The sequence below is a fragment of the Micropterus dolomieu genome, linkage group LG11, assembly GCF_021292245.1.
Source record: "Micropterus dolomieu isolate WLL.071019.BEF.003 ecotype Adirondacks linkage group LG11, ASM2129224v1, whole genome shotgun sequence".
NCBI lineage: Eukaryota > Metazoa > Chordata > Actinopteri > Centrarchiformes > Centrarchidae > Micropterus > Micropterus dolomieu.
Window position 1 is genome coordinate 19,220,434 of NC_060160.1, and position 17,947 is coordinate 19,238,380.

General features: G+C 40.8%; 1 protein-coding gene across 1 annotated transcript in view; it reads right to left on the reverse strand.

Moving 5' to 3' along the window:
• Window positions 1-17,947, reverse strand: part of plcb2 (phospholipase C, beta 2) — a 29,782-nt gene that overhangs the window by 6,057 nt on the left and 5,778 nt on the right. The window contains exons 2-29 of the mRNA XM_046061828.1: window positions 15,161-15,238; window positions 14,390-14,458; window positions 13,448-13,588; window positions 12,928-13,007; window positions 12,772-12,825; window positions 12,588-12,663; window positions 12,280-12,380; window positions 10,194-10,354; window positions 9,942-10,088; window positions 9,672-9,829; window positions 8,211-8,293; window positions 7,957-8,041; window positions 6,781-7,066; window positions 6,600-6,682; window positions 6,403-6,499; window positions 6,188-6,272; window positions 5,894-6,018; window positions 5,444-5,595; window positions 4,922-5,086; window positions 4,703-4,802; window positions 4,485-4,589; window positions 4,228-4,292; window positions 3,977-4,058; window positions 3,391-3,849; window positions 3,014-3,197; window positions 2,339-2,477; window positions 660-724; window positions 12-71 (exon numbers count right to left, since the gene is read on the reverse strand). Coding sequence (XP_045917784.1) covers window positions 12-71; window positions 660-724; window positions 2,339-2,477; window positions 3,014-3,197; window positions 3,391-3,849; window positions 3,977-4,058; window positions 4,228-4,292; window positions 4,485-4,589; window positions 4,703-4,802; window positions 4,922-5,086; window positions 5,444-5,595; window positions 5,894-6,018; window positions 6,188-6,272; window positions 6,403-6,499; window positions 6,600-6,682; window positions 6,781-7,066; window positions 7,957-8,041; window positions 8,211-8,293; window positions 9,672-9,829; window positions 9,942-10,088; window positions 10,194-10,354; window positions 12,280-12,380; window positions 12,588-12,663; window positions 12,772-12,825; window positions 12,928-13,007; window positions 13,448-13,588; window positions 14,390-14,458; window positions 15,161-15,211 — 3,458 coding nt within the window. The 5' untranslated portion in view covers window positions 15,212-15,238. The remainder of the gene's footprint in view (window positions 1-11; window positions 72-659; window positions 725-2,338; window positions 2,478-3,013; window positions 3,198-3,390; window positions 3,850-3,976; window positions 4,059-4,227; window positions 4,293-4,484; window positions 4,590-4,702; window positions 4,803-4,921; window positions 5,087-5,443; window positions 5,596-5,893; window positions 6,019-6,187; window positions 6,273-6,402; window positions 6,500-6,599; window positions 6,683-6,780; window positions 7,067-7,956; window positions 8,042-8,210; window positions 8,294-9,671; window positions 9,830-9,941; window positions 10,089-10,193; window positions 10,355-12,279; window positions 12,381-12,587; window positions 12,664-12,771; window positions 12,826-12,927; window positions 13,008-13,447; window positions 13,589-14,389; window positions 14,459-15,160; window positions 15,239-17,947) is intronic.

Below are 17,947 nucleotides of genomic sequence, written 5' to 3' on the forward strand. Positions count from 1 at the left end.
AGCAAACTCACTTTGCTTTCTCTGAGGATGAACCTTTTGAGAGTGTTTTCTTCTTATTTTCTTTGGTTACACTGCAAAACAAGGCAAAGTCAGTCAGTAACGTGGACATATAAAGAAACATTTTCCCGTTAAACAAGAGCTGCAGGTCTCTGGTGTGACCTTTTCAGTGAAAGGAAGGCTTAGATGCAGTGTTATACTGTCTATGTGGGCAGGTAGATGACCAGAGTTGCCTTCGCTTCCCTACTGCTGTTTAAACACCTGTTGGATAATGGTTGTCCTGAGATAGCCATCTGCCAGCTGGGGACTTCGGATAACACACACCCACACACACACACACACACACACGCACACGCACACACACACACTCTTTCTCTCTGAGCACAATAAGCCAGCCAAGGACATTGGAAGACCTGTACAGTGAGGTGATTCATTCATTATCTGAGGTATTGTCTTTGCAAAATGTCAGATGTTTCACCTTAGATGACACACACAAACACACACACACACACACACACACACACACACACACACACACACACACACACACACACACAAACAGTGTCACACCAAAATCTCAAGGCACAGATTGGAAACACTCAGCAAAGCCCTCTGCACTCTGTGTACAGCATGTCCAAAATGTGTTGCGTGTGTGCTCGCACCTCTCCAGGGTCTTCAGTTCACTGTAGTGTCTCTCTGTGGCCATCTCCAACAGTTTGGCCAGTCTCTGTCACACCAGAAGAAGGAAATTACACAGACACAGTCAAGATAAATGGGACCTGAGTAGCTCTAAATAACAATGTCCATTCTGTATGTGATTAAAGTCTCTCTTCTTTAAGCCAAACAAAAGTTCAGCTTCTGTTGTTAATTTGCATGAACTTTGGCTTTAAGTTCAATGAGAGCATTTGGCCGAAGACGTGTATGCGAGATGTTAACTCTCACCTTGCTCCACTGCACTTCTACACTCTGTCTATTACCCGACTGATCCTTCAGTCTCATACAGATGCAACACTTATGCTATACACCCAAAGCACCTGGTTCTGGTGTATAATCAATAGAGACCATAAAGTGCTGGCTGCTGGCCAGTGATCCAGACATACAAAACAGAGAGGTAAAATGAGGTGTTACATGAGAGATGTGAATGTATCCTGAGCCATGGAAATGAATCCTAATTTTGGGATGAATCATTAGATGTAATAAAGACAGCCAAGAGGTGGGATGAGGAGAACACAAGAACAGATTATAATAGGACAAGGAGCAGATCTTCACTTTCAGGTACCCATTCACAAAAAATCTTTGTATATGGATGAAACATAAAAATAACACTGTAATCATAGCAGAATAAAGTGTATTATTTTCTAACTATAAAAAGAGATGTGATTCTAAAAGTTAATTTGACAATTAACAATAGTTGGGTAATTTAACCTATAACAATGCATCGTGTTTTTCTATATGATTTTGTATGCAAATCTTGCCCAGTGGAAACAAGTTGTGAACACAACATTGGCCTTTTAAGTTGATATAGCAAACTTGTTTGCAACCAGTTGCTTATTTACACATCCAGCAGTTAAAATTTTAGGCCTGCTTGACATCATTGAGCATGGTATTGTCCTACCAAGTAGCCGAACTGCACAAAGTTGCCTTGTGGCAACAAACAAATGTAAGTTCAGTATTCACCCTCCTTTTAGTTCTGTTTTTAATTGGCAGCAATGTTGTGTACAGTGGGTTTTTAGAGACTTTTGATACTTAAAACAGCTAATAAAAAAGCAGAAATTTAAATATTAAAGTACTTCAAATGTTTACTTAATTTGTTGGTCACTTGAGGGCAGTACAATAAGGTACAAACACATACTATCAGCTTATAAAGTTGATATCGCTAAGGTGTTACCAAACAGTTTTTACACAATCTGCAGACGAAACAAAATTAGCAGTGGAAATCTGACAAATGTAAGTCCAATATTACCTCTCCTTTTAGCTCTGTTTGGTTTCCACCAACTCTTGAGGGAAATAACTGACTTTAACGTTATCTGTTTGCTGTTTGGTGCTCAGCAGGTATTGTACAGTGGGCATTTAGTGCTTTTTCATTGAACACTGAACCAAAACAGTAAAGTTGCTGAAAGACGCTGAAACACTCTTTATGGCTGAGGCGAGTCAATAAAAAGCATTGCTAATTCTCGGTGGGTTATTACATGTGATGCCTTTCACATTATAAATTGTCTTTTGACGCCTTGTTAATAAAAAATATTAAGATTAAGAGATACTTTCAATGTCTTCTTTTTCTCATTTTAAATGTTTAATGACATTTAGCGGGGTTTTAAACATGAACCTGTATTTTACTAACCTCTGTAGCACACTGCTCTTTCTTCTTCCTCAGCTGATCATACTGCTCCGTCCACAAAGTCTGCAGCTCCACCTGCATTTTTTCCTTCTGCTCCTGCACCCGCTCAATGTACACACTGGAGTCAGAGGTGTTTCCCCCTCTGCTTGAGGAAACATGACAAAACATAACAGGACATTTGCGAGAGGAACAGAGTTTATCGACTGACAGCAACTACCTCTCCAAGGACAGAAATGAATGTACAACCATGTGGTTACTGGCCTTGAATAACACATGTTTTATCCTGAAAGGTTAGTGAGGAGGGCTGTGCACAAAAAGCCCATATTCATTTAGCCTAGTTGTACTCCTCATCCCCTAATATTCTGCTTCAGCTAGAAAAACACATTAGCTGAGGAATATTCTCTGTGCATCTAAATGTAATCTCATTAATGACAGTGACCAAAACAACTTCATTAGTTGGTCAATATTAATATGCTGCAGAATTCACTGCTACTTTGTAGGAAACAGAACAGTCTTTGGACAGATGGATCGAAGTACTCTAAAATTATTACATGCCACCCCTCCTCCGCCAACACTATCTGTCTTTTGTCAAACATTTTTTCTCCTACAATATTTCAGCTAGAAACTCACTCTGAAAAGCAGTATGACAACAAAGAGGAAACAAATAAATCCTTTTACTCCTTTTTCTTCAACGAGGCCTTTTTCTTGATGGTCTTGAAGGAGTCAGTGTATTTCTGAATCAGATCCTCTCCTTTTTTCTGATACTTCTTTTCCACTTCTTTCAACTCTTTCTCCTGACGCTTGATGACCTTCAGATAGTTCTTGTGCTGTGTCAGTTCTTCGGTAGTCACAGTCAAAGGCTCTGCAGCATAAACACACGGGGCTTTGTTGTGAGAATCCTCCTGCTTGTGTCGGCAATGTAAATGCATTTTTAATAAATCTATTTGACAAAAAAGACTTACTTCGTCTCTGTATTTCTTTGTGGGGATCTTTACCTAAATTGTACTAATGAAAGAGAAACCGTGATGAGTGCAGCACCTCAAGTGCTTCATTACCTTCGCTGGATGTCAGCAGCTGAGATGAGCTATCTGATCCTGCAGACTCGGGCAATGCACTTGCTGGACAGGTCACGGCCACAGCAACTGGCTCTTCAGCAGTAGGCTCTTCAGGTGCAGGCTCTTCAGCAGCAACTGCAGCTTCTGTTCCTGGTTTATCATCTGCAGCAGGCTCAGGTTCCTCTTTGGTTTCAGGTAATGTCTCTGGAACCGCTTCCTTCTCAGATGCTGCCGCTTCAAGGGCAGGATCGGCTTCAGGAAGGGTTTCAGATGTGGCGCTTCCTGCGTCCGGGGCTGGATCAGCAGGAGCGTTGTCAGGAGGAAGATCTGCTGCAGTTTGCGGAGTGTCTGACTTATTCTCAACCTCTTCTTTAGCTTCTTCGGCATTTGTTTCTGGTGGAGACTTGGATGATTGGTCATTGGCATCAACTGGTGGTGTAGGTTCGGATGTGGCCTTTTCTAGGGGAAGTAGAAAGTTCAGTGATCAAAAACAGCTTCTTAATTCACCACTAAAGACCTACTACAAGAGCAATATTAAAGCTCGGTATCAAACTCTGAACTGTGTCCCCTTCACAAGCTTAATTACCTGCAGCACTTTCCCCAGCTTTGTCAGTGGGGGTTTGGACCACAAGAGGCAACTCATAGGGAGAAATGTAGTCGGAGGATGACTGCATGGGCACAAAAAGGACAGGAACATCACAATCTAACAAGGCTGGTCATCTTCCAGGAAGTTAATTAGTCTTGTTTAGGATTTAAAGAAGAACTGGGGACATTGCTGATAAGTCAATTGTAGTAGATGATGGCTGAGCTCAGTTTCTCTTAGCTGCATTTTGTTACCTCCTTTGGGGTCTTTGTGGTCTTCTCTGTGCCCTTTGTGGGGTTAAATAAGGCATCTGTGAAATCTGTGGCAGAATAAAATGCGTCAGTGCACAATGTAGCAACAATTCATCCTTAAACCAAATAGAAATGTGTGCAAAAAAACCCAAAATAAATCAGCCTTGGCAGTGCCGACTATCCCTCTGACAACATGCATTCAGTTGCAGCAGAAGAAGAAGTTCTTCTCTTGCAAAAGCACAATGTGAAAAGCCAAGCACCTGCAAAGGCGGCAGGGATGTAGTCTTTGACCTCGATGTACACAAAGAGAGCAGGCAGAGTGAGTGGCATGTTGCTCTCACTGCGCAGGCAGATGTGATGGAAACCTGCAGGGTATAAAACAAACCCCAGTGAATTAAACAAGGCAGCAGCTTCCCTGATCCAGAAACTGGCTGAAACACGTTAGCACATATTCTGAGGCCTTGGATGACTCACTGACCTGATTGGATGGCATCAAGTGGGATGATCCTGTGTCCCAAGAATTTACCATTCTCTTCATGGACTACAATTCTTAGAGAGGCCATTTCTGGGAGCAGAATCTACTCGTCATAACAACAACAAATATATTAAGCAGCAGCAGCAGCACAGTAGGTTATAATAGCTAGGTTTTCACAAACACATTCACTTACACATGTATTGAACACCTACTGACACACACCTTCTCAAAAACAAAAGGCTCCTCATTCCACACAGGGTTAATGGCGTTGGGTGTGGTGGACCACTTGGTGCGATATTTCTTCTTGGGGTCTCCCGGCAACCCAATCACCTCCACTTCAACTCCTGTTTTCACATTCTTGTCAGACAGAAACTGGCCGGAATAGATCTAGTGAGACAGGTGAATAAGATTTGAGGACATGCGTGTATGAAGTGTTTAACAGTTCATTCACACAGTCTGCTGAATACCAGGAACCATGTATTAGTCTCAGCAGGAAGCTTGTATTGTTATGGACTCTGCATCTAAACTAGAGGGCAATTTAGAGAAAGCAAAAACAGCTGTCAGCTATTCTCATATTGCATTCTTCATCACTTTCCCTACAATGCAATACCATAAATGATGCAGCTTTACAGTCATTATTTTCACCTTTTTAAACTGTTTTCTTTTTGCATTTAGTTTGCAAAGATACTTTGCCAGACACAGCACAGTGTGAGAAGTATAATGATAACGAGGCAGTGAACCTGCCTTTATTGTCAATGTGCTCGCCACAACGGTGTCAATCCTGTCGCAGAAAGGGTCAAACTTCTTGTCACTACGACGCAGGACGTCATGCTTAAGGAGATAGCCTGTTCTGCCGTTGAATTCAAACAGAGCCATGTTCAGCTGCATGGGAAAATCTGAAAATAGACACAAACAGCCCATTCATGCCCCCTCTCTGAAGCACAAGGAGGAGCAGCAGGCATTTGGGATGCAAACCACAAAAGAAGCATGTGCAGCACAAAGAGGTGCAACACTGACCTGCTGTGGTGAAAAAACAGAAGCTCAAGCTTAAACATAACAGAATATGGTATTTTAAAACATGTTAGACTCAAGTGGTGATTAAAAAGTAACAGTGAATGGTTTAATCCTTTCATGTAGTGCAACACATTCATGACATTTTAAGGGATTATCAGTGCATTTTGTGTCCGTTTCTACCCATCGTCTGGTAGTTGAGCGCCACCATCTGGCAGCCTACATTCCAGAAAGGCTGGGGGCTGTAATTGGATGAGTCCATTCTTGTTCCTTTTGGGTAGATCCTGCTCATCTGCCTTTTATTATATCTGGGAAAGATGGTTTAGGAAGCACAGTTTTTCATTTCTGTGGACCAGGATCCTCTTATGACAGCATAATGAAACATATTCTTGTCTAATTTTGTGTCATTCTTAATCAAATTCACCCCATTTGACACAGGTTGCCATGTTTTGCATCAGCAGGACTCTTAAAGGATACTCGACAAATTCAACAGCATTCTTGGCAATCATTGTCTCCCCTTTGGTTTCCACAAAAGATGAGATGACATAACTCTTGTTTTTCTCTGTGATGGAAGAAAGGAACGGGAGGAAGAATTGCATAACTCACTGACTTTGATTGATTTACCTGTGAAGTATCTGTCAAAAAATCAATCTTGTCTGAGTTTGAGTTAAATGTATGAATCAAAGACATACTTCTGGCATTGTCAAAAGAGATGAATTTGTTGGGCTGGATGTAGTTGACCAGGGATGACATTGCCTCATACGCTGTTACTTCTTGTCCAGCTGTGCCCTGTGGGAGATTGACAGGAAGTTTACGGATGTTGGAACTGTTTTAGCTGGACAGGGATGATGTGAAGCAATAAAACTGTCATCGCAACGGCATTCTCTACCTCATCTGATGTCTTCATTTTCTCCTCATCCTGTTCGTCTGTCTCCTCTTGCTCCTCAATGTCCTCCACAGCTGCGTCCCCCTCTGGTTGAATATATAAACATTATGTCAGAGACACCTAAAATTAACTAATTCTATTTTAGGAACATAATCTGATTTGGCTTGCGGTTCATCTAGTCCACCTTGGTTCCCCTGGGTGCTGGGTGTTGGGTTGGCAGGATCCTGGGAAGTGGAGTTTGGGTCCTGGGTGGGTGCATCTGTGGTCGTAGTGTTTGGGTCGTGGGTGGGTGCATCTGTGGTCGTAGTGTTTGGGTCCTGGGTGGGTGCATCTGTGGTTGCAGTCTGCTCAGCGGCAGCTGTGCTGGTTTTCTTAGTCTGGGTTGGCTTCTCATGGCTGCCCTTCTTGTTCTTGATGAGGATCTTACCCATTAGCTCAGATGGGCTGGGGATCTGCTGGCCCGGCTTCAGCTGGATGTTAAAGATAAATAGAAAGAAACCTAAAACTAATGTGGGGTAAACAGTCACAAAACAATACTTGTCCAGGGCCATAACTAAAACAATCAGATTCTGGTAGGCAGACCTTTTACCTTTGTACAGAGTCAGACTAGCTGTTTCAAGTCTTAACGCTATGCTAAGCTAACCAACTGCAAGCTCTAGCCTCATATTTACCATATAGACATTAGAGTGGTGTCATGTTCTCATCACACTCAAAGCGAAAAAATGCATTTTCAAAAATGTCAAACAATGTCTGTGATGACCAGAGAAGGCATTTGCAATACACTGTTTTTACACATGGTTTATATTTGTATAGCTAACAATTTAGACACAGATCATGTACACCTAAAAGCCTCATGATCAAAACTTAAACATAAAAGTTTATTCCTGATGGGCCAGAGGGGGGCCTTAAAAGTGCAAGGTCCTCATGTCAGAAGATATAATTTACAGATTGTTTTACATGACTAAGCAAACATTTCTTAAGGGGCTAAGGTTTGTGTCAGCATTTTTGAAAACCTTGCTGCTGCCCTGATATTATTTGAGACCGTTAAACCAGCCCTCTCTTTGCCGGAGGAATACAACACACTCCTCCTCCTGAGAGGAGGTAAACAGATGCTGGCTGTTGATATAAATCAGTTGGAGCCTAGGAGGGTCATGTCTAGCAGTGACAAGAAAGAGAACAAACAGGAAACTTGAACTTTACCATTTATTGCCTTTATGCTAATGCATTACACACTACAACATGATAATCCTTCATCTAATTTACCTATGAAGGTGGATTTCTGTTAAACAAAATCCACATTTATAAACTTTATCTAACAATATTATTTTAACAGTGAGCTATGTTGCAGCACTGTACTCACAGGATATTTGTCCAGCGGCTCTGTTAGAAGGGCATCACCGAATATGGTTTTACAGTAGTTGGCCATCTTCTCCTGCTGTTTCACCCTGGAATAAAACAGAGTAACACCTGTTGCAGTCTGCTGTTACTGCCAGAACTAACGGCTCAATTACATCCTCAATATGTCCCATTAATATTCCATTTTGATAATGGCATCAGAACATTATTACATTGTGTTAATAACATTACATGGTCATGGAAAAGCTCAGGTCTTACGAGTCAACGTGGTTCTCGAATGAGAGGATCACAGGATACTGTGAGGTCTTGAAAGCGCTTTCAGCAATGGCCTCAATCACATCCTGTCACATACCAAAAAGAGACATTTTGGGGGGGGGGTTATGCATTTAACTAGACGATAATTTGAATTAAATTAAGATTAAAGAGATACAAATGGCAAGAGAGCTACAGAAAACAAGCCGACGAAACAGCAGCAAACAGCAGAAAACAGGGTACAAGTAGAATAAAATCATGAAAATCACACAAAAGAATGAGACCAAATAAACTACAGGGTCAATCATGACTATTTTCCCAAAGCAGGAAGAGAGATAACATGACAAACGGCAGAACTAATGCTTTTATGCAGAAGCCTTGAGGTCAGCTCCAAACCTATCACATCCACAGGCTGACTGTAAACCAAACTGAGGTGTTGTGTCCGGACCCTTGGGAATGTGGAGCTCAGTCTGCCCTTAAATGGAAGTGTTGAGTGTGAGAAGATGACAGGGGGGCCTGCCAGAGTGTGTGTATGTGTGTACTTTTAAGCTTTCACACTCTTTTGTTCTTTAATGTGCAAACTGGCATGAATAAAAAGTAATCAGTGAATTTATTGGTGTATCATGATGTCCGTGACACATTGCTGCATTCTTTGGTCAGCATGAGTGTATACACGAAGATGTCATATTGAAGCAATGCAAACTACGCTGACAGGAAACTAGGGGTTGGCCATTAACAAGAAAAGGCCCAAGATTTATGATAGGCAACGTCTACACTGCCTCCTTTTCTGCGGGTTTTGTACTGCCATTTCTATTGCTTATAGGTATGTGTATAAGTTTAGCTGTCTATAAAATATACAACCGTATTTTGAGCATGTACCTAAATTAATCAAATAATAAAATATGATTTGTATTTTTACCCCATCTTAAGTGAGTCTAAAGTGAGTCTAAACAAAACATGTTTAACTGTTTTTGGTCCCAATGGCCATATTGTACGATTCGTCTTTAAAAAGTTGGGGTTCTGTATGTAGGATAATGATGTGCAATACAATCAGAGGAGGTCCAGACAAAAATAAAGTTAGTTTGAAATGGAAAAAGCTATTGACAGAAATCTGAAAAGTACTCTTGGCCTTTCAGCATGCACTTTTGAGACGCTCCCTAACTTTAGCTCTACAGCTTCCTGTCTACTTTTAAGTTGAGCAAGGTGTGCAATGCAAGAACTCACTATCTGTTCACAAGGTGAAAATATCACGAATATTGCTGCAAAAATTTGGACATTGTTTGTATCTGCTCAGACCACATTATCTGTTCATGTCTGTATAATGTGTTTATTCTTGTTTACATCCCTATTGTTAAGATACTAGACCCTGGAGGCTAATGTATAAAAGGAAAACAAAAATGTCACTATGTAAAGATTAGTGAAATGTGAAAGCCCACTGAAGGCTTGCCCAAAACCATGTGTAATCACCTTGAAGAGGATCTCAGTTGTCATGGTGAAGCCATGGGTAATGATGGGTTCTTCATCTGGAGGTTTGCCCTTCCAGCAATCAAGCTCCAGACAGCGGCAACCGGCCAGCAGACACTGACGGTACATCTCCGGAGAGGACACACCAGAGAACTGACCAGCTGCAAGAAGACAGACAGACAGACCCAGTAAAATCCAGAATAAATGATCCTCAGATGTTGAGTTGATCAGGTATGAGAATTCATTAGTTAAAATGAAAGTGGTGTATATCACCTGTCAGGTATGTGTTGTGGGAGGACTTGATGAAGTAGTGGGGTATAGGTTGGGTCATGTCCTGACTCTTGGCCAGCCTGTCCTGCATGACAACTGATGTCTCCGGCCCCATCAGGAAGAATAAGAGCCCTTCTGGAGAAATCAGACCTGCAGATGAACATGAGAGACACATATTTAAAATACAAATACTGTAGCATGTATTAGCATGTAAGTCCTCCAGAATAGAACAAACCTATCATCAATCACTCTCACTTCTGTTTGAATTAGAGGAGGTAGGTTCGTATTTGTCAATCAGAGCCTTGATCTGGTCCTGCCGCAGACGTGGAAACAGCTCCTCGTTGAGCCGGGAGTCCCTCTGTTTCTCGTTGAGGAACTTGGTGAAATTGTCCTTTGTCATGGTGGGTTTGTTGGAGCTGGGTGACACAGTGGGTGTGATAATCACATCAGCGCTGCATGTAATGTTGTTCCTGCCTGTCACGGCCCACTACCTGTCATCTGAGCCTATGCCAGGTAGCTAATGCTCAAATTGAGACCGGCTATAAACCCATTTTCAAAAAAGTTGGCATGTGTAAACATTAGATAAAAACGAAATGCGATAATGTGCAATAATTGAAACCCCATATTTAATTGAAAATAGCATAAAGACAACAAAGATTTGCCCATTTTGAATTTGATGCCAGCAACAGGTTTCAAAAAATTTGGGACGATGTCAACTCGAACCACCTGGTGGAACATCTCACAATTAATTAGGTCAACTGGCAAGAAGTTAATAACATGCTTGAGTATAAAAAGTGTCTTTCTGAAGTAAAGATGGGGAGGGGTTCAAAACTCTGTGAAAGACGGCGATGGCAAATACTGCAACAATTTAAGAATAATGTTTCTCAACATAAAATTGTCTGAATGAATGAATCTGGTGATTTCACTGTCTCCAGTACATAATGTCATTAAAAGATTCAGAGAATCAGAAGAAATCTCTGTACACAAGGTTCAAGCCCAAAAAACCAATAGTGGATGACCATAACCTTTTAGGCCCTAACATGGCGCTGCATCAAAAACAGACAAAATTCTGTAGTGGACATCACTGCATGGGCTGAGGAACACTTCCAAAAAACATTGTCTGTGAACACAGTGTGTCCCTGCTTCCACAGAGGCAGGTTGAAACTCTACCGAGCAAAGAGGAAACCATACATAAACCAGATATAGAAACACCACCGCCTTCTGTGGCCCTGAGCTCCTTTAAGATGGACTGAGCCAAAATGGAAAACTGTCCTGTGGTATGACAAGTCAAAATTTTAAATTCTGTTTGGAAATCATGGACGCCACATCCTCCAGGCTAAAGAGGAGGAGGACCATGTGGGTTGTCATCCACTCAAAGTGTAAAAGCCATCATCTGTGATCAAATAGGGCTGCATTAGTGCACATGGCATGGGTGACCTGCAAACTTGTGAAGGCAGCATTAATGCTGAATGATATATATATATATATATATATACAGGTTCTGGAGCAACATATGCTGCCAAGTAGACACCATCTCTTTCAGGGACATTTGTGTATTACAGCAAGACAATGCCAAAGCACATTCTGCACATATTACAACAGTATGACCGCCTGTCTGCAGTCCCAACTTGAAAATGTTTGGCGCATTACTAAACAGTGCATTACTAAACGTAAAATACAACAAAGGAGACCCCGAACTGTTGAGCAGCTGAAATACTACATCAAGCAAGAATGGGAAAACATTCTATTTTAAAGATTACAGTAGTCTCCTCAGTTCCCAGATGCTTACAGAGTGTTGAAGAAGTGATGCAGCAGAGCAGTAAACATGATCCTGTTCCAACTGTTATGAAACATGTTGCTGTAATCAAATTCAGAATGAGCATATAGTTTTCAAAAAACAATTAAAAATTTCAGTTTCAACATTTGATAAGTTGTCTTTCAATTAAATATGGGGTTTTAATGTTTTGCACATCATGACATTTTTACACAGTGTGCCAACCTTTTTTGGAAACAGGGTTGCATTACAATTACCATCAGGCTCAGTTTCTGGCTTTATGCTGCCAAATATGGAAGAATATGTAAAGAAGTATGTTTTTGGCTTCAAAGCAGTTGATCCAAAATAGCTGAGCCTTTTAGAAAACAAAATGATGACAAAAATCACAAAATTTTTTTGGCCCAAAATTTGTTCAAGTCTCAAAGCAAGATTAAAGTAAATATAAGAATAATACAAGATTTGAGCTACAGAAGGCATGAATTTGGAGAAACTACAGAATATGATAAATGGAGGATTATTCATCCATATCAGGAGATAGTCAGTGAAGCACAGGAAAGGCTGACTCACTAAGAAGTGAAGATCTCATAGATCTCAGGCCGAGGGCAGAGATTTGAAAGAAAGGCCTTAAAGGCAGACTCAGTGAAGACATCAGACTTGATGGTGTCATACTGAAATGTGAAAACATGTATGTAATTATTACAAAATTATCAAAAACAAACTTTGCTACTGTAAAAACAAAATAAAAAAAGACTGGCTACCTTATTATGCACTGATAGAATAACACAACATATGCCAGGACATTATGGGAGAGGTGACAAACACTACAGTAAAATGGATGGATAACCAACACACCAAAATGTCTATATGTTTCTGACCTTTCCTTTAGGGAGGTGTGCTGATGCTAGGGCACTTTCTACCCTCTTCTTATCCGCAGGGAACATCTTGTAAATACTAAGAAAAACACACAGTGAAACATTGGGTAGGAAATATGGAAATCTACTGTACAAACTAAATCGTGTGTGCCATCCTACACCTTCTGATAGTTGCACTGTGACCTACTGTTTCACCGGAATCTTGCCGTCCTTGTTGGTGTGAAGAGAAATGCGGATGTATCTAAAATTCAACATAAAGGCATGTAGTCCAATAATACATATGGAAATTAAATTAAAGTGTTGTATTCACTCAGCAAAAGCTGATCTGTCGACATTCACTTACATTTTCTCCAGGAAGACGTATCTGCATGCATTGTTTCTGGCACCGTTGTAGGCAATTGCAAGGATGTCATTTGCCCAGTTCTGATGTGCATTTATTACAAATACAAACAGGGATATTACATCCAATGTCAACATGAGTTGTGCTTAAAACGTCTTTGGCCCTAAAACCATTATGAAAGATTTTAAATTGACCCAAATTCACCACTAGAGGGCATCAAAAGAAGAGTACTTCAGGAAATGAGAGCAGTCTATGTTGAGTTTGAACAACACATTTGTGATTTAATTGCAGTTTATGAAATCCGGATATTTGAGTCGAAATGTCTCATAAAGACTAAAAGGGAGAGAGGGGCGCCTTATAGGGGGGTGGAGATGAGGCTCATTGTATAATGGCTAATGACCTGTAGCTGTGTTTGAACAATCAGAGGAGATCAATGACAGAAAGGGAGGATTGTAAACAGCTGGAGGAAGGACACAGTGCCAATAATAACACACAGAGTCAGTGTATACAGTGGCTTATCTACCTGTGTCACTTTCTCCTTGGAGGCAAAGAAGTTGTGATAGGTCAGGTTCACTGTGTCTGGACCTGAGACAATGGTAAGAGTTTTGGCGAGATGGTTGCTGTCTGGGAAGTCTAGGTTGAACACATTGCGAACCTTGGGGTGCTGTAAAAGGCAGAAAGATATATTTCATAGATCTCATTGGCTCTAAATACATGGTGCTGAAGCTGATTCATGTGAAGATGATTATGCTTAAAGAAGTAAAATCATGTCTGCGGCACTTGTTCTCTGGGAGCTTGTTCAAACACAGGCAAATCTGCTGACCAAGATATGCAAACATATGAACACACACACACACACACACACACACACACACACACACACACACACCAAGTACTACCTTCCTGTGTCTGCTACGCTGCAATCAATCTATTCTATGCTACTTTCAGAAGGGCACCTAACATCACCACTAAAGCCGCTTTCCCAAAATCCCTCAGGGGCCTAAGAGAAACATGTGCTTCCAACGTCACCCCAACCGGGATGATGCATAGCTCTGTGCTCTCCCTGAGGGGAAACAGATTTCACCTCTGAACCCTTAGTGACGGATGATGATGGCTGCATACTGCAACTCTCTGGGGAGGCCAGCGAGGAAGCGGAAAAGGTAGAACTACAACTGTCAGATTTCGACTTACACAAGCTTACTCACAGAAATCTCAGATCATGACTCAGTGTGTGTTTACGTTTGTTTGTGTATGTGTGTAACTGTGTGTTTCTTTATTGTGGGAGCAGCCTGGGTACATGGGTCCATTGCCATTTTTGCAATGCAAATATGCCTCTCGTACTAATGGAGAAACTAAGGGCTTGACCCCCTATTTGCATGCCTGCAGAGACTCTTATATAACAAACAGTTTTACTTAATTGGATTAGAGAGCAGGTTATGATATTGAATAATAATACTGTACTCACTTTGGGAAGTTTTGCATATTTTCCAGTTCTGGTATCTCTGATGGTGGCAACATCTAGGAATGTTGTCTCCTAGAAACAAGAAGAGAATCATCTCCAATCCTGAATTCAACATGTAGGCGCCGTTCCAAATATGGATTCAGATACAAGTCATTCTTTGGCAAAGTGCAAAAACTATGGGATTTACTTTGTTTGTGTGAAGGATATTTGACTGCAGTGTCCTGAAATATCACGTAGGAAACTGTTGTGATTCTTTTTCATCTGAAATTCACATAAAGTCAGCAACAGCATGCCAGCATGATTGAGCCCAGACACGCGAGGCACACATTTGATGTAGGCTTCACTGGTTTTGTGATGTGGTAAAAAAAAAAAACAGAAGGCGCTTCACTGAGAGAGAGACGGAAAGACAACAAAGACAGATCTCCATCTGTATCACAGTTCAGCTGTACAGTGCAGCAGGATGGTGGGCCTACATCAGCACCAATCAATAATCTCCACAAGCTGCTGGGACCGGAAAGTGCAGTGCAGCTCCTAGCCCACAGCTTTGGCAGATCCTAATCACATGCACATAACACATACTCTAGATGTGAGTCACAGAAACATGAAACATGACCACCTCTATTGGATATGTGTTTTAATCTGTCAGGCTCTTTTTGTCTAACGCACAAAAAAAGCCATTTAATTTCTACTGGACGCTGAACGGGAGTCAACACTTCCCCACACCTATGGCATGTCGTGCAAGGGCTTTTTTCCCCCAGACTAAATATTGATTACCTTGCTTTGGTTGATCCAGTAGACATAAAAACCTTTTGGATCCATCTTCATAGTGACAGGAACAGTCTTGGTGGAGTCCTAATTGGGAACACAGGAATTAGGGTTCACACGTTTTGGATATTTATTGAGTTTAATCCTCTGAAACAGACCTGCTCAATGATGATGTGCTGATGTTAAATTAGATCATTTATGCCATAGGGCTACATATTTCCAGAACAGTTCATTAACACCACAGATTTAAGTAGCTACAGCGGGACTTATATGAGACTCCTGTGTTGCTCATCGGACTGCTAGAGATGCACAGATTTGATTTGCATATGTACGAATGTTTACTTTTAGCTAGTATTTAGTAATACAGATTTCTTTTTTTTATTTCCACTCACCTCTGACCACTTGGTAAATCGTTCTCCTTTGACTAGGTAGTCTTTGACCTCAGGAGGCTCCAGAAAGTGCCTTTTCTTGTTCATTTTGTCCTTCTAGAGTAACTTTTGTTACAGTTTAATGCTATAATTGAAATATATCCACTATCTTTGTGCACACCATGGCCATAACCATTGACTCGCTTATCCCTCCATCTGTAGTCAAAAGATACACTACAATTGAGTTTAGTGCAGAGACTCTGACTGTACTCAGGACACACCCTGAGAAATATGCATTGCAAATTAAGTTAAAAAAAACAACAAAAGTGTCCCTTTCAACAGGCCCTGAATCAGAGTCACCAGAGTACATTTAAAAAGGCATTGATTTCTCACTGATTTCAAAGGGTTACCTTCATCTAAATGACAAAAAGAACCCCATCTTATTGCTTTAATTGTATATTTGACCAGGTTGTGAGCTATCTATGTGTGATATAAACATACTAATACAACATTTAGAAGCAACATCTCTTTCCAAAAACAGTGCTAAACCGTTTTCACAACTTTCTACTGAAGAAATAGTCCACATAACAAGTGCTGACACTGTCTTCTGGATGGAATAACAGTGTTACAGTTTCTGGAAAGAGATGTTTCTGTTAAATTATTATTATATATAATCTTTTCATTTTGTGAGCACCGGACACAAAACTCCATTCACCTCCATTGCATTGGGTCGGAGGTGGATATCTCACACATGGATATCTCACATCCTGGCACATATATTCAGAAGTCTCTGAATGACTTGACACCACTCGAGGTAAGTGAGAAAATGTTTTTCTTGTAGTTTGGACGAACTGACGCGTTAATAAGTGATTTTCACAGCTGCTTTTCACACCGTCATTTTGAGTTGTCATTTGCTGTGAGCATATCACTTTTGGCTTATGGCTGCAAAGTAAAACATTCTAACAATCACACAATAGAAATGGTGGAAACAGGATGTGAAGCAGTCTAAGAGCAGGCATGCTCATTTACTTTACATTTACATTTACTCATTTGGCAGATGCTTTTATCCAAAGCGACTTACATTTGAGGAACAACATACGATCATTAACAGAGCATAAAATACAGCACGAGATCTACAACTGACAATACATATTAATAAAAGCAACAATAAATACCAGTAAGTGCTAATGGCACATATCGCATCAATGGGGTAAATACTTAGGGAAAGAAGTTAGAGTTAACAAAAAGTGCAATCAATATAATTGTAGGGGATAGAAGAAGAAGAGCACAGGAAGTGCATGTTAGATGTTAGGAGTTAGAGGTGTTATATTGATTGTTTCCTTGTTTAGTGTACATAAATCACTGCTTGCAGCTCCACATACAGTACATTTTACATAAATAGCAAATCATCTGCGATTCATTTCCACACCAGCTCATCATTTTATCAAATTATGCCACAACCACCAGTCCAGGGTCATAATGTAGTGTCATTACTCGAGGCAGGACACTGACTGCTGTTTCAACAAAAGAGTCGTGGTCATTTGGATATCATTCAAATAAACCTTAAGACCGTGCAATTTCTAATGCAAACGTTCAGCCAGCCGGGTACCAGAGGAGTGACGTTTGGTAAACCACCACTGACTCATTTAAGATGCAGGTATCACAGGTAGAAAACCCCACGTTTCAGCAGATCATCTTCCTTTTGGACCCTGTACATAAGCATGTATCTTTGTGGACCCTGTAGACTCATAACCCTCCCCCATGCATGAAAGTAACAAAATCAACTGAAATTTTTTTTATTTTTATCATGTTTATCATTAAATACAATCATCCTGATGTGAGACAAACTATTTTAAGGGTACAATTATAGCCTAAACACAAAACTTAGTTTTCTGCTCCTCCGAAAATACACATTATTGTTTGTTTTGCTTTTATTGATAGCTGTGTGAGTTATCAGATACATGGAGTTTAAACACTTCTTAATCCGGCACATGACTGGTGAAACGCTGTTGCCCCTACCTTCACCTGTTTCACCTTCCAGAGGACATGCGCAATGACAAATTCCGAGCGCTGTCCGTTGTGCTGAAATGACGAGCTGTAAGTGGACCAGCCCACAGATCAAAACTGATCCAAAATGAACCACATATCTCATACAATGTCGTTGGTTGTGCTTACAGGTTTATCCGTGGACTCGTTAAGCACTACATAATTCACAAATCCCGGTCAAATTTAATTAATTACCACTTTATTGGCTGATCACACATAGGCTATCTGACATGCATCCTTATCGCCTGGGTGCGCACAGTATAAGGTAAACACTTTGCAGCGTCACTTGGACAAGTGTTCATCCTGACTACAACATCCTGCTCTCCATGTGCGGCACACGCGTCCTGATGTTGAGGTGATGAGTGGGTTGGGGTTTTTTTTT